General features: G+C 44.4%; 1 protein-coding gene across 5 annotated transcripts; it reads right to left on the minus strand.

Annotated features, from left to right (window-relative positions):
• Positions 1 to 312: 312 nt before the first annotated feature.
• Positions 313 to 20,242, minus strand: ERMAP (erythroblast membrane associated protein (Scianna blood group)). Of its 5 annotated transcripts, none has more exons than XM_028123297.2 (13): positions 20,039 to 20,242; positions 12,293 to 12,455; positions 12,047 to 12,136; positions 11,478 to 11,816; positions 10,932 to 11,210; positions 9,348 to 9,464; positions 8,774 to 8,806; positions 7,754 to 7,786; positions 5,967 to 5,987; positions 5,158 to 5,178; positions 5,034 to 5,060; positions 4,915 to 4,941; positions 313 to 2,820 (listed from the first exon to the last, which is right to left on the minus strand). In XM_028123297.2, the coding sequence occupies exons 3-13, from the start codon at positions 12,123 to 12,125 to the stop codon at positions 2,096 to 2,098; spliced, it is 1,701 nt and encodes a 566-aa protein (XP_027979098.1). In that variant the 5' UTR covers positions 12,126 to 12,136; positions 12,293 to 12,455; positions 20,039 to 20,242; the 3' UTR covers positions 313 to 2,095. The 5 variants fall into 5 exon arrangements, with proteins under 5 accessions (XP_027979098.1, XP_027979101.1, XP_027979103.1 ...); XM_028123300.2 differs by having other exon boundaries at positions 20,036 to 20,242; XM_028123302.2 differs by lacking the exon at positions 12,293 to 12,455.
• Positions 20,243 to 22,462: the final 2,220 nt, after the last annotated feature.

Below are 22,462 nucleotides of genomic sequence, written 5' to 3' on the forward strand. Positions count from 1 at the left end.
GGATTAAATGAGGTAAAGCTTCTGCTTCCGCAAATATCAGTTCTCTTTCCTGCTGGTAAATTCTCTTGCGTGCAGCTAGTGTGAACAATGGGAATCCGTTTTTAAGATTAAGATATTCCGGAAAGTATGTTTGAAACTGAGTATGAATGAGTAAAATATAAATCCCCCACATACACTATTGCTTATAAATTGATATAAATAAAATACTGAGAAGGCAGATCAGAAATAAAACTGTGGCTTTATTTCTAACTGTGGTTAAAGCTTGCCTGGGTGGATTCAAGGCTGTTCAAAAACGAATCCCATAAGGTGTTTTCCTATTACCAGTGTAAAGCCCTTCCCCACAACTTCTCATTCATGATGAAAATAACATCATGCCGAACAACAAATATCAAATTTTATTTAAGAACTGTACAAAAGCAAACCAAAAATTTCACCCATGCATTGTGATAATTACATTTAGATACCAACTTGACCAAGCTACAGAGTGCCCAGACATTTGCTTAAACATTATTCTGACTGTTTCTGTGAAGGGTGTTTTTGGATGAGATTAACATTTAAATTGGTAGAATGAGTAAAGCAGATTGCGCTCCCTAATGTGGGTGGGCCCCATCCAATCAGTTGAAGGCCTGAATAGAACCAAAAAGCAACCCTCCCCCTAGTATGAGAGAATTCTTCCTGCCTGCCGGTCTTTAGCCTGGGACATCGACTTTTTTCCCTACCTTCAGGCTCGTATGGAAATACTGATTCTTCCTGGGTCTCAAACTTGTCAACCTTCAAACTGGAATTACGCCACTGGTTCCCCTGCATCTCCAGCTTGCTGACTAACCCTGCGGATCTAGGGACGTGCCAGCCTCCATAATCATGCGAGCCAATTCCTTATAATAAATCTCTTTATACATATAAATATAACAAATACATATTGCCCTGGAGGATCCTAACTATTACAAGCACTAACAGAGAGCACTTCTGACAGAAAGATCCAGTTTCTTTTGGGTAGAACTGTGTACTCATCTGCAAACTGAGATCAGCCAGTATTTCCACAAAGAGGCCAGATCACATATGTGGAATGACTTGAAAGTGAGTAGGCTTCTTTCTGCGATCCATGACAAAAAATGAGGTTCATTATTTTAACCTCACACAGGAGCTACCAACTTCCTATTTGAAATCAATACTCTCACCTAAGAGGCTGTTTGCTAGACAACTAGTCACGTCTTCTAGGATAATGGTCTTGGGGGGAAAAAGGCCTCTACATTGGTGGTTAAAACTGCCACTTTTCTAGCTGGACTTCTCTAAATCCCAGGAGGAAATTTGAAAAGGCCAGGGTAACAGACAGACTCATCCGTGGCTGTCTTTCCAAGGCCACGCACAGCTGGGCTGCTGTGTTTGAAACTGTGCCTCCCAGCTCCCTGATTGTGCTCTTGAGGCTTTTCAGGATTATGGCTACCACATTTAAAATCCCTGCACCTGGTTAGCATCAATAGGTAAGTTAGCTTTGAAAATGTGTATACTAGCTCTGGATGTCAGGAAACTATACTGTAAACAAGCATCAAGGAAACAGAAACGGATGGCGTGTTTTACCCTTCCAGCTTCCCCACCCCATATTCCAGAAGAAAGAAGGAAGAGCGTGTGACCCAAAACATGTTTACTTTTAAAAAGCTGGCTTTGGTCTGCACTGAGAGAAGGAAAAAAGCCATTCTGGAGGGGACAAGAGAGAAGTCAGGGACTGGGCACCATAACTTCATGACTAAATGGTCAAGGGCAGGATGAGGCAGGGTGAAGTTCCTCTAAATAGTTCCTCGAGTAGAGAACCCCTGTATTTTGATGACACACATTCACCATCATCACCTAAACCTAATCATCACCAAACCTTCATTTGGTTTTCAGGAATTCTTCCAGAGGAATGGGAGTTTTAAGTCCCCAGAAGGATGACAGAGTTTAGAACTGAGCCCTGAGTGAAAGGTGGTTTGAATCAAAATCACAAGGTCTAGAACTGGAGAAAGACAATGGGATGTTTCGGAATCAGGTGTTGGGCCAACAGACTGAAATCCAGGGCAGGGTCCTGGATCATCGGGGGAGCAGGTAATGAGGTACAGCCCTAAAAAGAAGGAACCTTGAGCCCCTGTAGGGCTGGGGCAAGGTCAGTGGGCCAGGGCAGGATCATATCCCCAGGTGGGAAAAGCTCCGGTGCCTGAGGAGGGAGTAAGGAAGGGTCCACGTTCATGGCCACGTCTCCATTTGCATGGCCTTTTTCTTCTGACTTGCGGCCAGTTGGTGGCTCTGATTTCTGGAGTTCTGAGCAGATGACTAGAGGTGCTGTATTTTTCCCTCCATCATGAAGGCAAGGCTCAAAGAAAGGGCGAAGGGGGCCAGAGAAAGTGTGGGTGAAAGTAAAGATGTGGGATCTGCTGGTCACATTGTAGAAGGAAATGACGCCTGCTTCATAGTCCAGGAAAATCCCCACACACCGTGGGGGCTCCTTGAGGCGCAGGGTGGTCTGCGGGGATGTGAGAGCTTCATACTCCTGCTCGCTACTCTGGCGGACAAGCCAGTGTCCATTGGCGGGCGTGGCAGTGACCTTCCCCTTCCTGCTCACGGACTCACTACACACTCCCAGGGCCCATTTGGTCTTGTTTCCCACGTCTACCTCCCAGTAGTGACAGCCCACCGTGAAGTACTCAGCGCCCAGGACGCTGACGACAAAGTCAAATCTCTGGGGACCATCAGGTACAGGCTGCCTTCTGTCTCCAAGCTTCACACATCGCCGGTCCTCAGACAGGATGAGTTTGGGATGTGCTGTGTCTGGGTCCAGGGTCACTGCCACTGCAGAGAGTCACTGACAGGTGAGGCTGGGAAAGGCAAGGTCTTAGGGGATTTTTGGGTAGCTTTGGAGAGAAAGATAATCCCTAGGTCTGTGACCACTGTCATTGGCCTATTTGATCTCATGGTTCCCCCTCCCCTATATGTTCAGGAGCCAAAGAGAAACTGTCTTCCAGTCTCCTAGATCTGCTGGCAGTGTATTAAGTTGAAAGAGGAAAATGTATTTCATCTGTCTGTGAAGCTGCCTTAATCCTTAGGAAACACTGCCTTTGTCTTTAATGGTCCCAGGGAATCTAATGTATGATAATAAACATAGGCTTTGATGTTAGACCCAGTAGCCAGCTAGGATGTGTGAGTCCCAGCTCTGCCACTTGCTGGTTTTGTGACCTTGGGCTTGTTATTTATCTCCCAACTTCAGTTCCTTCCTCTGTAAAATGGGAGTAGGGGTTCCCATTTGTACAAATGTGTATAAATTTTGGGGCGCCTGGGTGGCTCAGTTGGTTAAGTGACTGCCTTCAGCTCAGGTCATGATCCTGGAGTCCCGGGATCAAGTCCCGCATGGGGTTTCCTGCTCAGCAGGGAGTCTGCTTCTCCCTCTGACCCTCTTCCCTCTCATGCTTTCTCTCTCTCATTCTCTCTCTCTCTCAAATAAATAAATAAAATCTTTAAAAAATGTGTATAAATTTGTACAAATTTGATGAGCTAATATAGGAGATGGTGCCTAGTTCACACAGTGAGTGTGTGATGCTTGGTAGTTAAAATCACTGCTTATAATTATCAGTTCTAAATGGTAATATAGAGAGAAGGATTCTTCTTTAAAATTGTGGATTACGAGGGTCACAGTGAGCCTCCCCCCTTCCCTACGTACAGAAAACAGGCTCTTCTTGGAGAGTGAACCCGTGAAATCTGTACTCAGTCAGGTGGTGGGAGTGAGCCAGACCGTGAGTGTCAGAAGGGTTTCTGAGCACCTTGGTTGGTGATCTGGTGTTCTCTCAAGTGCCAACTCATCAATTCTATTGTACCTGCCTGCCTGAAGGAAGCCATGTGAACAGAAGGGGGATGAGCAGCCAGAAAACTGATAAGCAAAGCAGTGAAAATAACAGTTCTCATTAAAATAACAGCAAAAAAACTGCCCACTACTTAGGAATAAAATGAAAAGAGATGTGCAAATCGTTTAGAATAAAAACTACGAAAGCTTTTTGTAGTCTGCACTGTGGGAGCATGGGCCTCACCCATTCTCTTCTCTGAGAATCTCAGTCAACAGCCCCCAAGAAAACTGATTTTTGAAGAAGGATGTGGCAAGTGTGTAGACAGAAATAGGAGCACTGGCTATTGGTCCAATTGTGGGTTAGGAAGGACTTCCCAAACTTGAAAGCATGGAAGAGACTACACAGGAAAAGACGAATAAACTTGACTACATAAAAACAAAACACTCATGCATTCAAAAAATACCATAAGGAAAGTAAAATGAAAATGAAAAAACTTGGAAAAATAAGTTGTGAAAAATATGAAAAGAACTAGTATACTTTATATAGAAAGAATCCTTACAAATCAAAAAGTACCCAGGACAGGACAGGAGCAGACAAGTCACAAAGATGATGCACAAATAACCAATAAACTTAAGATAAATCTCAAAAATCATAGAGAACCCATAAGAAGATCAACATGTTGGGTGCCTGGGTGGCTCAGTTGGTTGGGTGACTGCCTTCAGCTCAGGCCATGATCCTGGAGTCCCGAGATCGAGTCCCACATCAGGCTCCCTGCTCAGCAGGGAGTCTGCTTCTCCCTCTGACCCTCTTCCCTCTCGTGCTCTCTATCTCTCATTCTCTCTCTCTCAAATAAATAAATAAAATCTTAAAAAATAATAAAGTAAAATAAAAAAATAAATAAAAAAAGATAACATGTATATTTATCAGTGTTCTTTAAGAGGGGAGACTTTCTAAATCTAAATGTGACCCCAAAAATCACAAAGATTTTTTTAAATTTGATAAGCAGATAAAGAGATTTGATTTTAAAAAGCTTTAAATGACAGTCTGCGTTCCACAGGACCAGAGCTATGGGCTCTGACTTGTGGATGACCTGACTGGTGTAACTTACCGAAGTGCAGCCTCGCCCTCCTCCAGCCTGAAAGACATAAAGAGGTTGCTTGAATTACAGATAGAAAAACGGAGAACTCCTGGGGCATGGGGGCCAAGTGTGGGAAAAGTGTACCTCACCTGAGTTCGCCGCAGCTCTTTTCAACTCTATACAAGAAGAAAGAAGGGGGTGAGCTATTGCTGGAAATACAGACCCAACAGGAGATCAGGTGGTACGGGAGTTAGAAGAGCATGGGACACTTACTCAGTTCACTCCGGAGTTTCTCTAAAGAATAAAAACATTTGGACCAATCAGAACAAGGGCTTCTACGTGCCCAGAGCACTGCAGTCCCATCCCAACCACATTCCCACATCGAATCCTCAGTAGCAATACACTGAGCTTCCCCATGATGGGGCTTGCAAGAGCAGTGGCTCCCAGCCATGGACCAGGGCTCTCTGGTGACACGGCAGAGGGTCAAACAATTCCTGTGTCCACCAGAATGTCCCAGCAGACCGAGTCAATGACACATCTTCTGCATATAGGTCATGACAATGTAAACATTTGTAGGATGTTGTGGGAGAAGAATAAAGTATAAGTTCATTTAAAACAATCACCCAATTTCCATTTGATTTCCTTAGGTATATTTTCTCAATGTAAAATAAAATAGACATGTCATCCGTGTCTGAAGGTTTTTTTGGTTATCAAGAGGTTCTCATACGTGAAGTGGTGGAGAAACACTGCTCCACATATTCACTTTAATGAGGATCCATATGCTTTGGATCCCTCCTAAGGGAATGTCACGCCTAGGGAATATAAAGGGTCTCCCAGGTGGCTTCACCTATGGGAGGTGAGGGCTTCCTGGTCAGGCCTTCCCAGATAACAGCTCTATGGGAAAGAGGAACAGGGAATATTTGAGAAGAGAGGACTTTGAGAGCCAGTACATCTCCAACCCCCATGACCTCAAGTACCCTTGCCGCCCTCTTCTGCTGCAAGAATTAAAACCGAGACACTCATCCTAAAGCAAAGACATCAGCAGAAGGAGGTTTGTGCCACGGATGAGGAGTGGAACTTACTGAGGGCTTTATGGAGCCTTCCTAAAAAAACAGAAAAAGGCACAAGTGAATAGACGGGACACAGGAAGGCTCATCACTCCATCCCCCCTGGTGGAAAGGGCGATGACCAGCCTGCGGACCCCAAAACCAGTCACATCTCTCAAAGTTTGGACTGGAGAACTTGCTGGTGCTGGTGCCACTTTCCTGATGACCCGAGTTGCCTGGAACTTTGGGTTCTCCTTTCTCTGCCCTCCCTTTCTGTCCGGCTCCTTTTCTGTGGTCCCTGTGAGTGTTTCTGTGTGTTTCTAACTGTGTGCTCATGCATGTTTGTCTTGCTGCCCTTTAATAACCTACTGTTAGTAATAGCTATGCTGTAAGACTAGCTAAGGGCCTAGCATCAGCTCGTGGACATGGCTCTATTATTCTCGACAGTGACTCTCCTGAAGTCTTGCAGACCGACTGATACATTTGGAGATCCCAGGTTCGGGGACATAAGCTGTAGGCTTCTGGGGAGTACTGTACTTGTGGCTTTTCCAGAAAGGCCATCAGCCCACATTTTCTCCTAGCGCTGGCTCTGCCAGAGAATTAAAGTTATACATCTGAGTCCACAGCCATGCCCTGTGCTAAGGGCTGGGCATGTGTTAGGCATTGCACGCTCGGGCAGTGAAACCGAATATGATATGGTCCTTAAGGAACTTATGGTTTATTTTTATGATTCCCGTTATTAATAGCCTCCATTTGTTGTGTCCTGTTCTTATAATGAGGTGGGCACCGAATCCCCTCAACAATGTGAGGTGCCTATAATTAGTATCCTCATTTTCTAGAGTGGTGGGCTGAGGCTCAGAGGGACATGGAGATTTGCCCAGGTCATCCAGCTAATAAGTGGCCAGGGAGGCTGGATTCCAGCCCATGTCTGTCTGGCTCCCAGTCAGAGGACGACCCCACTACACCACACTGTGCCTCTGCCCTTGGACAGAATAGGCATAGCGTCCCTGAGGTGTGCACGCCCACACTTTCACCACCTTGGAGGAGAGGAGATGCGGAAACCAGTGCAGATGGAGCCATTTTTGAGCCAGGGACTTGTCTTCCCAGCAAGACCTTCCAAGGGCAGAGCTCCCATTTTTTGGTACCCTGGGTGTGTCTAACTTTTACTCACAGTGGTCCCGGGGCAAATACTCAATTAATGAAGATGAAAAATGGGAAGGGAAAGGGGTATCAGGCTTTGTAATAAGAAATTTTTAAGTTGTCTATTTTAATCCTGAAAATAATCAGGTGAAGGGTCTTACTGTCCCCATTTTACAGATGGGGTAACGAAAGCTCAGAGCAGTAAAGTGCCTTGTCCAAGGCCAGTAAGTGGCAGACGGGTGTCACTGATCCAGTCACTTTCTGTAGAGTCTGTGATCCTCCCATCATATCATACTCCCTCTCTCAATGCAAAAGTTGTATGGATTTTTGAGATGCTCATACACCCCATATGACCAAATTTTTTTGGTTCCTGTGAGTGTTATACCTTTTTAAATAGTATTTTTAAGTGATTGGTGGAAAGGCTGATGAAGGGAGCTCAGGACAATCCAGACCTATGAATATTGACCAAGGGCATCCCCTCACTATGGCCACCCTATAGCCCCTTGATATGGTAAAGTAAATTCTAATAATATTAGTGGAAGATGTGTGTGTGTGTGTGCGTGTGTGTGTGTGTGTGTGTGTGTGTAATGTATGTATGATAGACTGTCGGCATTCATGTAGAAGTAGAAAGAATATGTTCTTTGTTATTTGTTCCCTACTCTTTATTCTATACATATAATTACCTTTTTCTTTTGCGTGGTCTGAGAGAAGATTTTCTAGAGGAAGAAAAGTAAATGAGATTCTGTGCCATTACTTTGAGAGTCCCCAACTCCTACTGAGTTAACCCGCTCTTAAACTTCCCTATCTCCACCTCCCTGACCCAGACCCTCACCATCTCTCATCTGGATGACAGAAATGGTGCCCCCCACATCCTGTCTTCTTCCCTCTGGTCCCGTCTCAACACCGCAGCCAGAGAGAGCTTCTTGAAGCACAATTCTGGTCAGGATTGCCCTGTTCACTGCTTTACCACTGCTCCGAGAAGAAAAACCAAAAGCCTTCACATGATCTACAAGGCCTCCCCTGGCCTGACCCCTGCTAAGTCCACAGCCTCATTCCCTGTCACCTTTCACCTCACTTCTGCACTGTGTGTCTTTTGCATATTGTTCTTTCTGCTGTGGAAGGTTTTCTGTTCCCTCTTCCTCCAAGCCTGCCTGTCTTCCAGATCAAACATCACTTCTTGTGGGGACTCCGCTCCTGTCCCTCAAGTTTGGTCAGTTGGTTCCTCCTGGTTGTGGCCTTTATGGCCCTTGGGACTTCTCTCGTGGCGTTTGTGCACATTTATTTGTGTAATTAATTCACGTAGGTATGCTTCCCTGACTAGACTGAAAGCTCCAAGAAGGCACAGACTGTGTCTGCTTTTACTCGCCATTGTGACCCAGCATCTAGTATAGTCTGGGGCACTTAGTAGACAATTACTAATTGTTTGTTGAATGAATAAAAGCTCCCCCCATGTTAGATCTACAAGACTCCCACAGAATAGGATCAAGCAGTGAGTTCACATACAAAAATCACCGAACATACTGGAAGGCAAGCTCTGACAAGAGTCTGTGAAAATTGGAAAAGACAGGTATAGATGCCCCACCACCCTGCCAGCAAGGAAAGCAGATAGTGGGATGTTCAGGTATACAATTTAGATTAGTGGGCCCTGGGAGCAGAAAACGAACAAAACACAGTAACATCCCCACCCAGCTCAGGACACTTACCTACCTCCATCACCTGTTCATAGAGAAGCTTCTCTAGAAGACAGAGAGAGATATGGCAGCTCAGTTTAAGGAAGGGCTTTTTCTAACAGGCAGGGTTGTCCAAAGATGACCCAAGCTGCCCGAGTAGGACTTTGCTCCTTGTCACTGTGGGCGTGCGACTATTTGAAAGGATTAGAGGGTCTTCAAACCATCAGATAGGGGAAGGAGTATTGGATTCTGTGACTTTCAGGGTCATTTGCAACCCTGCGCTCCTGTGAAATTCAACTGTATTCATGGGGTTTTATCTCATGGATAGAATTGTGTTTCTTCATTAACTAGAAGGCTGGCATGATCAGTTATTTTTTAATTTATCAAAAGATAAGGATTCACAGCTCTGCCCAGGGGTTTTCTGCAGTTTCTCTGACCCTCTCTGCATTGGGAGTCCCCAAGCATGGCTCTACTAGTTCTCTCTCAGCCATTTTGCAGGGTCTCCAACCTATGGATAATTCATGTCCACGTCTACTTCCTCCCGGCCATTTCCTAGAGAAGCCTGTCCCACTTCTGACCAGCCGGGGCTCCCTTACCAATTAGTTACCTTTTGATCTTCTTTGCTTCCAGATGAGGTAAATGCCCACCATGATGAGAATCCCCAGGACAGGCAGGATCACAGCAAGAGCCACTGCTGAGGAGGAGATCCTCCCTGGAGACGGGGCTAAAACAGAAACCACCAATGGCCACCCTCAAAGAGACATTCGACAGCTTCTCCCATGCCAAGGACCCTGCTTCAGATGGCAGATGGCTCAAGCACATCCCAACTGTCTCTATCGGGTCTAGGGAGAGACCTCCAGCCAAGACTGGTGAGGGTCTTTGCTTCTCTCAGCAACTCCAACCCTGGATGACCCAGGGATGACTTTAAAGTGAGATATTCATTTCTTAGGAGTGGTTTTGATGGTCCTGCCTGAAGACAACGGGTGAAACTCCACTTTTGAACCACAACCTTGTCCTGCCCTATATGGAGCCATTATCTGGGGACTTTGGAGGATAAGAGGGGCTTCCTCAGGGATCATCTCTAGTCTTCTCATGAGCACCCACCTGGCTTCCCATCAAGTCCTCACCCTGCTGTGAAACAAGTCAGTGAGTGACATCTTTGCCCTGAGCCCTACCAGCAGGGGCAGAACAATTTCTGTGGTGCTACATACAGCTGCAGACCTAAAGCCTGGGCAAGAAGAAAGGAGAAAGGAAAGAAGAAAAAAAAGAGCGGAAGAAGCTCTGTGACCAGTGGGAAGAGTCTCAGCTGGATGCGAGACTTCACTCAACGGTGTGTGACCCTGGGCAAGAGACTGAGCCTCCCCAAGCCTGGGTGACCATCTATAAAATAGAGAGGATATAATCCCTGTCCTGTTGGGTTGTTGGGAGATTTAAAGAGGTCAGACAAGAAAAGCACTTAGCACTTGGTGAGAGGGCAGTGGCTGTAGTAAGGGAAGGGAGGGGGACAGAGAAAAAAGAAGGGATTCACAGAAGTCATGACCCCGTCTTATCTGGGACCCCCGGCCACAGTCTGTTTTTCTTGGCTCCAAAACCACGCTGCTCTGCCCCATGGCTCTGTGTTTCAAGGGTCTTTAAAAGATTCACACCCCTTGAAACTCTTAATTCTAATTCCAGAAATGCATTCTAAGAAAATAATCAGTATCACTTCCCAAAATATGTGCAAAGATGTTCACTGCACCATTTGTTATAACAGGAGGAAAAATGGGAAACCATCCAGATGTCCAGAAATAGGGCTTTGATTAATTTTATTATGCTATAACCACACAACGAAGTACTAGGTAGCCCTTAAAAATCATGTTGCAGAAGACTACTTAAGGGCATGGGCAGAAAATGCCCATGACATTGTAACTGAAGGGAAAAAGACCCAGCAGAATACATATATGCAAACACATGCACACTCAGAGATACAGACATACTAGAATGTCTTGAAAGAAATGCCCCCAAAGGTTAGCAGCGGTTCTAATTTATGACATAATAGGCCATTTTTGGTTTCTTTAAAACGTTCATCATTTTTTCAAGTTTTCTACCACAAACGTGTTACTTTTAGAATTTAAAAATTCTTTATAAAGTTTCCGTTAAGGTAGGAGTTTTTGCCAAGGACTTCAAGCCCGTTTACCGCCCTGGCTTTTACCTGCTATGAGCATGGCTGTGGTCTTCTCTTGGCCAAGGGCCAAATTGTGGACGGTGCAGGACACATTCCCCAGCGTGCTGTCCCTGATTCTGCTGGACACCGCTATCCGGAAGAGCCCAGCTTCCAGGACATGGGCATCCGACAGGGGTCGAAGCACCCTGCCTTGAGGGTCTCTCCACTCGGCCAAAGGCTGTGGAAACCATCCCGCCGACCTGCACACCAGCTGAATCCATCCAGCGTCGTAGCCTTTCACGTGGATGTAAGGGTCCGAGCCTAGAACTGGAGGGGGACAGGGAGCAGAGATGCCTGGCAGTGGGGGCACGGTCCCCGCGGGAGCCCTGTCCCCCTTCCCGCAGCCTCCCCGAGGTGGCGGGTCTGTTCATGGCACTCGCGTGCCTGCCCTCTCCCCACCCCCGTGCTCCTCCCAACCTGGTGAGAGAGTCTCTAGCTTCATCCTCACACCTTCACAAATCCGCCTCTAGGGTAACTGCATCCCACGATTCAGGTCTTGGGGGCACCTCTGTCCCCCCTTTGAAAATGACTAACCTGCCACCTGCAGGGTCACGGTGCCGTTTCGAGTCAGGTTTCCGATCTGGACCTCGCATTGGTACAGCCCTCGGTCCTCCAGCCGGACGTGGCGGATCTCCAGGGACACGCTCCCCTCTCGGGGGTCCCTCAGCAGCGCCGTCCGCCCCTTGTATTCCGGCATCACGCCTTCCTCCCGGTCTCTCCCGTCCCGGAACACGTGCACGACCTGGGAGCGGTCCGGGCTCGGGGACCGCAGCCACGTCACCACGGCGGGCACGGTGACCGGCCACAGGGCGAGCGGGCAGAGCAGCTGGGCTGTGCCCCCTAGCGGGGCCAGGTGGTAGTCGTCGGCGTCCCCTATGCGGTGTGGACAGAAAAGGGACAAGGGCGTCTGGGAGGGACGGGAGAACAGGAGCTGGGCGGCGGATGAAAGGGATGTCTTGGCGAAGGGCAGGGCCTGGGGAGGGCATTGGAAAGGACTGGGGGTGGGGTGGAGAACAGAATGCGCGCAAAAAATAAGGCCCTCTTGTTCTTGGGACTCCTCCAGCCGACGTCCCAGGCAGGGAAAGAGGTTCACCAACTCCTACCTGACAAGGGCGCCGGCAGCCGGAGGAACACGAGTGCCACGAGGCAGCCAGAGAGCCAGGAGCCAGAGGAACTTGCCATCTCCCTTAGAACTATGCAAGGACAGATGCAAGGAGACACCAGAAGGGGCTGGTGAGCTTGATGTGGGCGAGCGGACAATGTAAGGAGGTGGGGTGCAGATGCAGGCTGCTCAGCAAGCGCTCTGCAATCACACGGCCCAGGGTTGGAATCCCAGCTCTGCTACTTACCTCCGTGTCAACTTACAACTTAACTTCTCTGGGTAACCTTGTGACTGAGACTCTGTTTCTCTGTCTTCAAAATGAGTATAATGACTATGCCTCCTGGCAGGATTATTGTGAGGATTGAAGGAGGGAAGTTCTCAACGTGGAGGCTGGTTGGTGTCAGGGGTGTCTACAAATGCCATGAGTGAGGACCATGGTGACACGGAGGGTGAGGCACTGAGTGTGATTTGGAAGGCTTAGGGCTTCCGTCTGCAAGAACAAGAACTTGCACCCAGGACTAAACAGGTGCACACCAGAATACTGGCTTCTTTTAGCATTTAGTGTCCCAAGCCAGCCCTGGAAAGGGCCTGTTGCTAGCCCATCTTCCACCCACAGTGGATTCAAGTCTCGGCTCCACTCACATACTAGCTCCGTGGCCCTGGGAACATTGCTTAATATCTGTGGGCCTCCAGTGCTTAATCTATAAAGGTGGAACCTTTTTCCCAGGTTCAAGGAGACAATGCATGGAAAGCTCTTGCCACAAATGCCTCGCAGAACAAGTGCTCAATAAATGTGCTATAGTCGGTATTACTAAATCACCTAGCGCATGAACCACAAGCACACCCCAAAGGATTCCCTACTAGAAAATTCTCTCCCCACCTGCTTGCTACTGCCAGAAATCCCTTTAGTAGGAAACAAATCTTTTGGGACACCTGGATGGCTCAGTTGGTTGAGCATCTGCCTTCGGCTCAGGTCATGATCCCAGGGTCCTGGAACCAAGTCCCGCATCGGGCTCCCTGCTCGGTGGGGAGCCTGCTTCTCCCTCTGCCTGCCGCTCCCCCTGCTTGTACTCTCTCTCTCTCTCTCTCTGACAAATAAATAAAATCTTAAAAAAAAAAAAGAAAAAATCTTTCATGCCACAACTGGGGTTGAAGTTTAAATGTAAAAACACTGGAGGAAGTGGGGCAGCTGGATGGCACAGTCGGTTAAGCATCAGACTCTTGGTTTCAGCTCAGGTCATGATCTCACGGTTGTGAGATCGAGCCCCTCGCCGAGCCCCTCACTGGGCATGGAGCCTGCTTGAGATCCTCTCTCTCCCTCTTCCTCTCCCTCTGTCTGTCCCCCTAGCCCCAGTCGTGCTCTCGCTCTCTAAAAAAACAAACAAAAAACTCCCGGAAGACATAATGTCTCTTGAATTCTCCCCAAGATTTCAAATCCTTTTCAAAGAGGAGGGTTTTTTGTAGAAGTCATCAGGCCAGGCCCCTGAAGCTCTTGGAATAGGGCAAAACAGGACTTGGAGGGGTGGGGCCGTCAAAGGGAGGTTGGGAAACTGAAGATGGACTTAAGCTTTGAACAAATTTCCATTTCTGTTTCTTTCATGGCAAACAGCACACTGCTTTAGGGTTGTTTTTGTTTTGCTTTTGTTTTTCAATCATGATGCATGTAACATCCATCTCTAATCCCCTGGGGTTGCAATTGGCAACACAAGACCAGGACACAGTGTGATTAGGCTTACAGTTAGGACTTTTTTTTTTCCTCTACCCCACCCATTTTCCCACAGGTTACCAGCTACTGGAAAATTGAACAAGAGAAGTTCGGTAAAGGAGAAAATCTCTCTGCCTTATCAATTATCATCCAAGGTGGGGCATCTGGGTGGCTGAGTTGGTTAAGCGGCTGCCTTCGGCTCAGGTCATGATCCCAGGGTCCTGGGATTGAGCCCCGCATCGGACTCCCTGCTCCGCGGGAAGCCTGCTTCTCCCTCTCCTCCCCTACTCATGCTCTCTGTCTCTCTCTCAAATAAGTAATTGAAATCTTAAAAAAAAAAATTATCATCCAAAGTGGAAATAAGTAGGGCCTGGGATCCCCAGGAGTTACTCCAATCCCTAAAACCCTCAAATAGAAGGTGCTTTTGTAACACCCCTTGAATAGACGTGCCCAGAGTGACACAGAGCTCCACGCTGAATCAAGGCTGCTTGAAGTCAAGTAAGAGGAGACCCCCACAGCCCCATCTTCTGAGATTCAGATAGATTATTAAGTGATTAAGAGGATGGGCTCTAGAGTCAGCTTGGGTTCCAGCCCTGGCTTTGCCATTACCTGGCTGTGTGACCTTAGACAGGTTAGTTAGTTAGTTAGTTAGTTAGTTAGTTAGTTTTTCCAAGTCTCCTCTCAATTTACACATGAAAGGAAGCTAATAATAGTACCTATCTCATAGCTAGGGCTATAGTAAGGATTCACAGAAAATACATGTGAAATCATTTGCACCAGATTCTAAAAATAAAAAAGCAAATGAAGTCCTTCCAGCATACTGTTCACTCTGTAAGAGGGCAGCTGAGGTGGCTTGAGGAGGGGAGTCTCCCTGAAGCACATTACCAAGTTACTGATGAACAGAAAGCAGCTGTAGGAGCAGACTAACCCCGGGGAGGATGACATCAGTAGGACATTCACACTCTAGTCAAAAAGAGAAATGCAAATTAAGACCACAGTTAGATATGTTTTGTCTTCCTTTCAAATTATCTAATATTAAAAAAAAAATCCCCAGAATTATCGCACATGTGGGCAAGCCAACTCTCTTGTTCATTGCAAAACAACTGTCACAAAGATAATTTAGCCATAAGTATCAAATGATGTGTAAATATGCAAAATTTTAACCCAGTAATTTCACTTCCAGAAAAGAATCCTATAGGAATCAGTAAGGATGTGCATAAGGATTTAACTGGTGAGCATGCTCATCACAAAGTTATTTTTGAAAAGGAAAAACTGAAAGAAACCCAAAAGTCCTTTAAAATGAAAATAGTGAACTATTTATGATACATTCTTGCAGTGAAATACTATGCAGCATTTCATAATCATGCCATAGAACAATCTTTAATAGCACCGGGAAATTTTTACTATAATCCAAACCAATAACTTTAAATACAACATGCATAGTATGATACCATTTAGGGAGAAGGTGCTTAGGAAAAAAAGGCAAGAATGTAGATACTAAAAAATGACTACTTCTGGGGGGTGGCAGTGAGGATTAAAGGTGACCTTATTTCCTCTATATTTTCCAAATTTTCTACCTTGAATACCTATAACTTTGATGATCACAAAACAAACACAGTGAATATTAAAAGACAGAGGAGGAAGATGACCAGGAAGCAAGGAGAAGGAGGAGAAACAGAGTAAACTTTGAGCAAAGGCACAGACAGCCCAGGAAGGCAAAGAAGCCCAGCTGGAAGTGCCCCGCCCACCCCCCACCCCCCCACCCCCCCACCCCCCCACCCCCACCCCCCGGCGTCCACAGCCAGAAGCTGCAACCATAGCTGCTCAGCCAGCCCTATTCTCAGAGCTTGGAATGGAAAATTAACAAGTTCTCAGTTAACATATATCGATATTATAATAATCAACATTATATTAATGTAGGATTGAATTAACACTAAATCATAAATATGTTTTTGAATTGCTAATATTGTTCTATATTAACAGTAGCTCCCATTTCCTATACCTATAGGTACTCTACATATATTATCTTTGGTATTGACAATAACCCTGAAAAGTAGAAATTACTTTCCTCATTTTACACTTGGAATAAGAAAGGCAATCATGCACACACCAGGGTATTATGCAAGCAAACTGACAGGATCCTTTCTGGAAGTAAGTAGAATGTAAAATGTGGATAAATAGATGAAAGAATGAATGAAGGCATACACCTGCAGCATGAGATACAAAAGGGGCAAATGACTTCCTCACTTTTCAGAGTGATTATCATGGAATTCCTTTATGAAGAAAGTCCTCGTAATAAATATAAAATATGATTTCACTTCCTAAAGTTCAATATACATACACAATTCAAGGACCATTGATATCTTAACAACATGGAGTGTTTTGGCCAATGAATATGGTTTATCTCCCCACTTATTCTCATCTTCTTTCATTTCTCTCAGCAGTATTTTATAGTTCTCAGTGTATAAATCTTACATATCTTTTGTCAGCTTCATTCCTAAATATTTAATATTTGATGCTATTGTAAATGGTATTGTTATTAATTTTAATTTCTGATTTTTCCTTACTAGCATATAAAAACATGGTTGATTTTTGTATATTGGTTTTATATCCATGATCTTGCTAAATTCACTTGTTAGTTCTAGGAGTTTTTCTGTAGCTTCCATAGGATTTTCTACATAGGTGATCACATCATCTGTGAATAAAGAAAGTCTTACTTCTTCCTCCGTAATCTGGAGGTCTTTATTTCCTTACCTTGCCTTATTGCATGGTTCCTTGCCTTGTTCCTGATACTAGCAGAAAACATTCCTTCTTCACCATTGGGTGTAATACAAACTTTTCATAGATGCCCTGTATTAAATCAAGCAAATTCCCTTCCATTCCTAGTTTACTGAGAGTTTTTATCAGGAATGGATGTTAAATTTTGTCAAATGACATTTTTGTATCTATTGTGATGATCAGATAACTTTTAATTTTTAGTTTGTTTAACATAGTAAATACATTGGTTGATTTTTTAAATATTAAACAACCTTGTATTCTGGGGATGAACCCCAGTCAATCATGATGTAGTATCCTTTTTCTATATCTTTGGATAAAATTTTTTAAAATGCTAAGAATTTTCACCTCTAGATCATGAAAGATAGGGTCAGTATTTCTCTTGTAATACCTTTTTCTGATTTTGGTAATTAAGAGTAATGCTGTTGACATAGAATAAGATGAGAAGTATTCTCTGCTCTTCAATTTTCTAAAAGAGTTTATGCAGCACTGATATTATTTCTTCCTCAAATGTTTGATGGAAATCACTCCTGAAGCCATCTGAGCCTGGAGTGTTTTTTATGAGAAGGTTTGTAACTACACATTCAATGTCTTTAATAAACATAGGGTAACTCAGATTATCCACTCCTTCTTGAGAGAGTTTGGTAGTTTGGGTCTTTCAAGAATTTGCTTCATCGGGGACACCTGGGTGGCTCAGTCGTTAAGCGTCTGACTTCAGCTCAGGTCATGATCCCAGGGTCCTGGGATTGAGCCCGGCATCGGGCTCCCTGCTCAGTGGGAAGCCTGCTTCTCCCTCTCCCACTCCCCCTGCTTGTGTTCCCTCTCTTGCTGTGTCTCTCTCTCTCTGTCAAATAAATAAATAAAATCTTTAAAAAAAAATCTGCTTCATTAATTAATTAATGTAGTGATGTCACCTCTCTCATTCCTGACATTGGTAATTTGTGTCTCTTTTTTCTTGAATAGTCTGGCTAGAGCTTTATCATTTTTATTGATCTTCTCAAAGAACCAGCTCTTGATTTCATTGATTTTCTCTAATGTTTTTCTGGTTTCTACTATATCAGTTTCTGCTCAGGATTGTTATTACTTCCTTTCTTCTGCTTCCTTTGGGTTTATCTTTTTCTTGTTGCTTAGGTCATTGATTTGAGATCTTTTCTAATATAGTCATGTAGTACTATAAATTTCTCCCTAGCTTTTGCTTTAGTGACATCCCACAAATTTTGATATGTGGGGGTTTTTATTTTCATTATGTTCACCAAAATACTTTCTAATTTCCCTTTTGATTTCTTCTTTGACCTATGGGTTATTCAGAGTGTGTTACCTCGTTTCTAAATATTTGGGAACTTTCAAGATGCCTTTCTGTTATTAATTTCTTGTTCTTAGGGATTTTTTATTTGAGAGAAAGAGAGCACGTACATGACAAGAAAGGTGAGCAGGGGCGGGGGTCGGGGAGAGAATCTTCAAGCAGACTTCCCACTGAGCACAGAGCCAGACCCGGGGCTCAATCCCACAACCCATGAGATCATGACCTGAGTTGAAACCAAGAGTTGGGCGCTCAACCAGCTGAGCTACCCAGGTGCCCCTCTGTTATTAATTTCGAATTTAATTCCATCATGGGCAAAAAACATACACTGTACAATTTGAATCCTTTTAAACTTACTGACTTGTTTCATGTGTTAGCATATGGTCTATTTTGGTAAATGTTTCACGTGTCTTTTTTTAAAAAATGTGTAGTCTGTTGTTGGGTAGAGTGTGACTAGTGTGATGTAAGATCTTAGCTTTTTTATTAAAGATGTGAATTTCATTCATAATCTCATCTGAAAAGAACATTTCAGCCATTTAAAAAAAGTTTTTGGGGGGGAGTCTGGGTGGCTCATGCTGTTAAGCATCTGGCTTCAGCTCAGGTCATGATCCTGGGGTCCTAGGATCAAACCCCACACAGGGCTCCCTGCTCAGCGGGGAGTCTGCTTCTCTCTGCCTCCGCCTGCCACTCCCCCTGCTTGTGCTCTCTCTCTGTCTCTCAAATAAATAAATAAAATCATTTTTTAAGAAAGTTTTTACTAAATAAAATGCATTGCTTTCTCTCTCCTACTTATTGTAGAAAATCTGGAAATTACCCCCAAAAAATGGCTAAAAATGTTTAAATCATTTGTAATCCCTCCATCCGGAGACATGTTTCTTCAAATATTTTTTCAGTGCATGTGTGTAACTTCTTTTAAAAATTGGACCACACTGTATGTACTGTTGATACCTGACATTTTCCCTAAGCACTACATTTTGTACATTTCCCCATACCATCAAATATTCTTTTAATGACTAAAGTGTTCCATCATGGATATCAGAGAATTTTTAAAATAATTCTATACTGTAGGATATTTAGGTTTTCTGACACATTGCTATTATAAGCATTACTACAGTTGGTAATGCATTGAGGGCCAGAGTTAGAAATCTTAGCCCTAATCTTGGTTTAGTCCCTAACTAACTATTGACTCTGTAACTTTAAGCAAGTCCCTTAAACTCTTAGGCTTTGGGTTTCCCATCTTTAAAATAGAGAGACTTTTATTTTTATTTTTATTTTTTTTAAAGATTTTATTTATTTGGCAGAGAGATAGAGAGCACAAGTAGGCAGAGAGGCAGGCAGAGGGAGAGGGAGAAGCAGGCTCCCCGCTGAGCAGGGAGCCCGATGCGGGGCTCGATCCCAGGACCCTGGGATTATGACCTGAGCCGAAGGCAGCTGCTTAACCAACTGAGCCACCCAGGCGCCCCAAAATAGAGAGACTTTTAATGTGCGCTGCCAAATTGCCTTCTAGAAAGGTCAGATTAATTTATCAAAGTTAGGAAATTGCTTATTTTTCACAACCTTGCTGTCACAGGGTTTTATGTTTTTAAAAAATCTTTGTCATTTTAATGAGTAACAAAATGGCATCTCTTTTAAAAGAATTAATGGTGTTTTATTTTAAGTTATTTTTTTGATTACTTATTTGTTATTTGGACTTTGTCAATTTCCTGTCTAAATACTTTGTCCATTTTTTTTATGTGGGCATTTGTCTTTTAATGGTTTGCAAAATTATTCATACAGTAACAATTTTTTTCCACTATACATGTTGGAAACATCTTGTCCCCAGGCACTCATTTACATTTAGGTTTTAAAGAGTTTAATTTCAAAACTTTTAACACACAATGGAAGTTCCCTTGACAACATCAAGCAGGCTAAGAAGACCCTGAAAATCTACAAATGATCCGTCTAAATGCACACAGCACAGGACCTGGCTAATAATAAGGGCTAAATAGATGATACCTGTAATAATTAATAATGATAACAATAATACTTCAATGAGAGTCTTTCATCAAAACCTATCCAGCCCCCTTGTCACTCATCCTTTTGTGCTCATTGCTCCTTCCCCCATTTCGTCCTCTAAAATGTGAGTGACGACAAAGGGGATGGTTTCTCCAACGAACTTGAGGATCTTGAGAAAGCTGGAGGACTAAAAAGAATGAGGGAGAAGGACTTACCACCTTTGGAATCGAGGGCCCTTTGTCCCTCACCAGCAGAGCTGGACTCTCCAAGCTGGGAACGCTCCCTCCGTCCATTCAGGGAGATGAGGCATCAGGAAGGAAAATCAGGAAGGCTACGGAGGTGAGCCTGGCAAGAATTCACATTTTTATTGGAAGCCCGAAGAAGCCTGAAGCCAGGGGCTCCCCCTGTCCCACACACTTCTCTCTAGCTGTCTCCTACACACCAACAAGCCACACCCTGCCTGTCTGCTCCTGATAAAGGAACAGAGCAGAGAGGAGGCTCCCTAAAAGCGAGGGAACCCCCCCCCCAGTGCTACCCGGTGTAAGGGACCTTTGCCCCCTTTCCCTCCCAAGCTAACTGCGTAGGTAGTGGTTCCCTTCAAGATATTTCAATCCTATCACACTCTTTCTAACAAGCTTGCTCCCCTTTACTTCCCATATTAGAGTAAAATTGAAGTTTGGTTTCAAAGACACCCACCAATTAGCTGCCTTCTTTAACCCACTACCTTTATCTCCAGCTGCACCCCGACATGTGCTTTCTGAAAAACGGACTTGCTTACTGTCTCCCAACAGGTGGTAAACCCTTTCCTGCCTGTCCTGCTTTCATAATATCCGAAACTCTATATTCATAATATCCCTAAATGTATCCCTAACAACACATTATGTATTTTTGAACTTTATACAAATGGAGCACATTGTACATAATTCCCTGTGATTTCCTTTTTTCACTCAACCTTAGTTTCTGAGTCTAGCAGACACCTGTGGTGGCCCACACCATACTCCCTCAGCATCCCCCCAATCTTTGCCCGATTCTAGGGTAGCTGAAACTTGCAGGCAAGCTGCCAGCAAGCCACCTCAAAAGCCACAGTGTCTCTTTGTTTATCTGAATCTATGAAGGCTGGGAAGGCTGTTCAACCTGTATGCAGCCCAGGAATTTAGGAACCTGAATAGCCCAGGGGACCAACTGGGCAGTGACAGGCGTCAGTGGAAAATGCTCCTGCCTCACACCTTTGGAGGGACAGTTCTGAGCTGTACTCTACACAATACCTCAGAGAGTTCCCAGAGGGAATGACCTCAGGAACCCACAGACATCAGTAGTTCAATAACGCACATTTTAGTGATTTTTCTTCCTTTTCTTCTCACTCACCATTTCTGATTCCTGGGATCACCTCTCAAGTAAGCACTTGCACTGAAGGACTCAGTTCACACTCTGCTTTTTGTTGGAGTACAGATTAAGATATTGAAATTCATCCAGATGGATTCACAGAGCTCTGGTACATTCATTCCTCACTGTGTGGTAGACACTGTATGAATATACCAACATTTCGTCCATTCCCTCATTGATAAAAATGTGGCTTTTACAAACAGTGCTGCTAGGAACATTCTTTCCTGGTTCACGTGCCCAAGAGTTTCTTTAGGACAGCCATGTGTGGGGTCTCTGGGGTCCATGAACTCCGGGAGCCCCTGAGATCCTTTCATAAGGTCCCCCAGTATTCTTATGTCCATAATACTACTAGGCTGTTATTTATCTTTTTGCTGTGTTGACATTTCATCTGTTCCTGTGGGCTTGAGAGCTTCCCAATAAAAAAAGATTGTTCTCATGAGACTGGCAGTGACATTAATGATTAGTGGTTTTTTGATGTTGTGTAATGAAATGTGTCAACATTTGAAAGAGCTGCATAACTCCGTGAACCAATAACTTCCAAATGGCTAATGCATGTCTTGACAAAAATCATGCAAAGGTAAAAGATCTATTCAATATGCAAGATAAACCAGTGGGTTTAACTGTAACAGAGTATAAGAAGTTCGTTGGTGTATTATACATTTGAAAGTTGCTAAGCAAGGACATCTTAAATGTTCCCACCACAACAAAGAAATGGTAATTATGTGACAGGATGGGGAGGTGTCAGCTAACTTTATGGTGGTAACCATTTCACAACATATAAATGTATCAAGTCTTACAAGTTGTAAACCTATCTGTCGATTATATCTCAATAAAGCTGAGGGGAAAAAGACAAGAAAAGTTTACTGGTATGATTTTATTTTTTTTATTTTTTTTAAAGATTTTATTTATTTATTTGAGAGAGAGAGAGAGAGAGAGCACAAGAGGGATGGAGGGTCAGAGGGTGAAGCAGACTCCCTGCGATGCGGGACTCGATCCTGGGACTCCAGGATCATGACCTGAGCCAAAGGCAGTCGCTTAACCAACTGAGCCACCCAGGCACCCTATTGGTATGATTTTAGATCCTATGCTGCAGTAACCTTTCAGAAACTACCACTCGCCAAGTGTGGCTATAGTATCAAAGAAGAATACCCACAGTTATCTGAGGAGGCGAGTGAAATGCCCTTTTCCATCCATTTCAACCACACAGCCTCCTGCCGCAGATTAAATGCAAGAGCTGATATGAGAATCCAGCTGTCCCA

Source organism: Eumetopias jubatus, unplaced genomic scaffold (genome assembly GCF_037043125.1).
Source record: "Eumetopias jubatus isolate StellerSeaLion01/CBP00866 unplaced genomic scaffold, mEumJub1_p1.0 scaffold_4, whole genome shotgun sequence".
In the NCBI taxonomy this organism is placed as follows: Eukaryota; Metazoa; Chordata; class Mammalia; order Carnivora; family Otariidae; genus Eumetopias; species Eumetopias jubatus.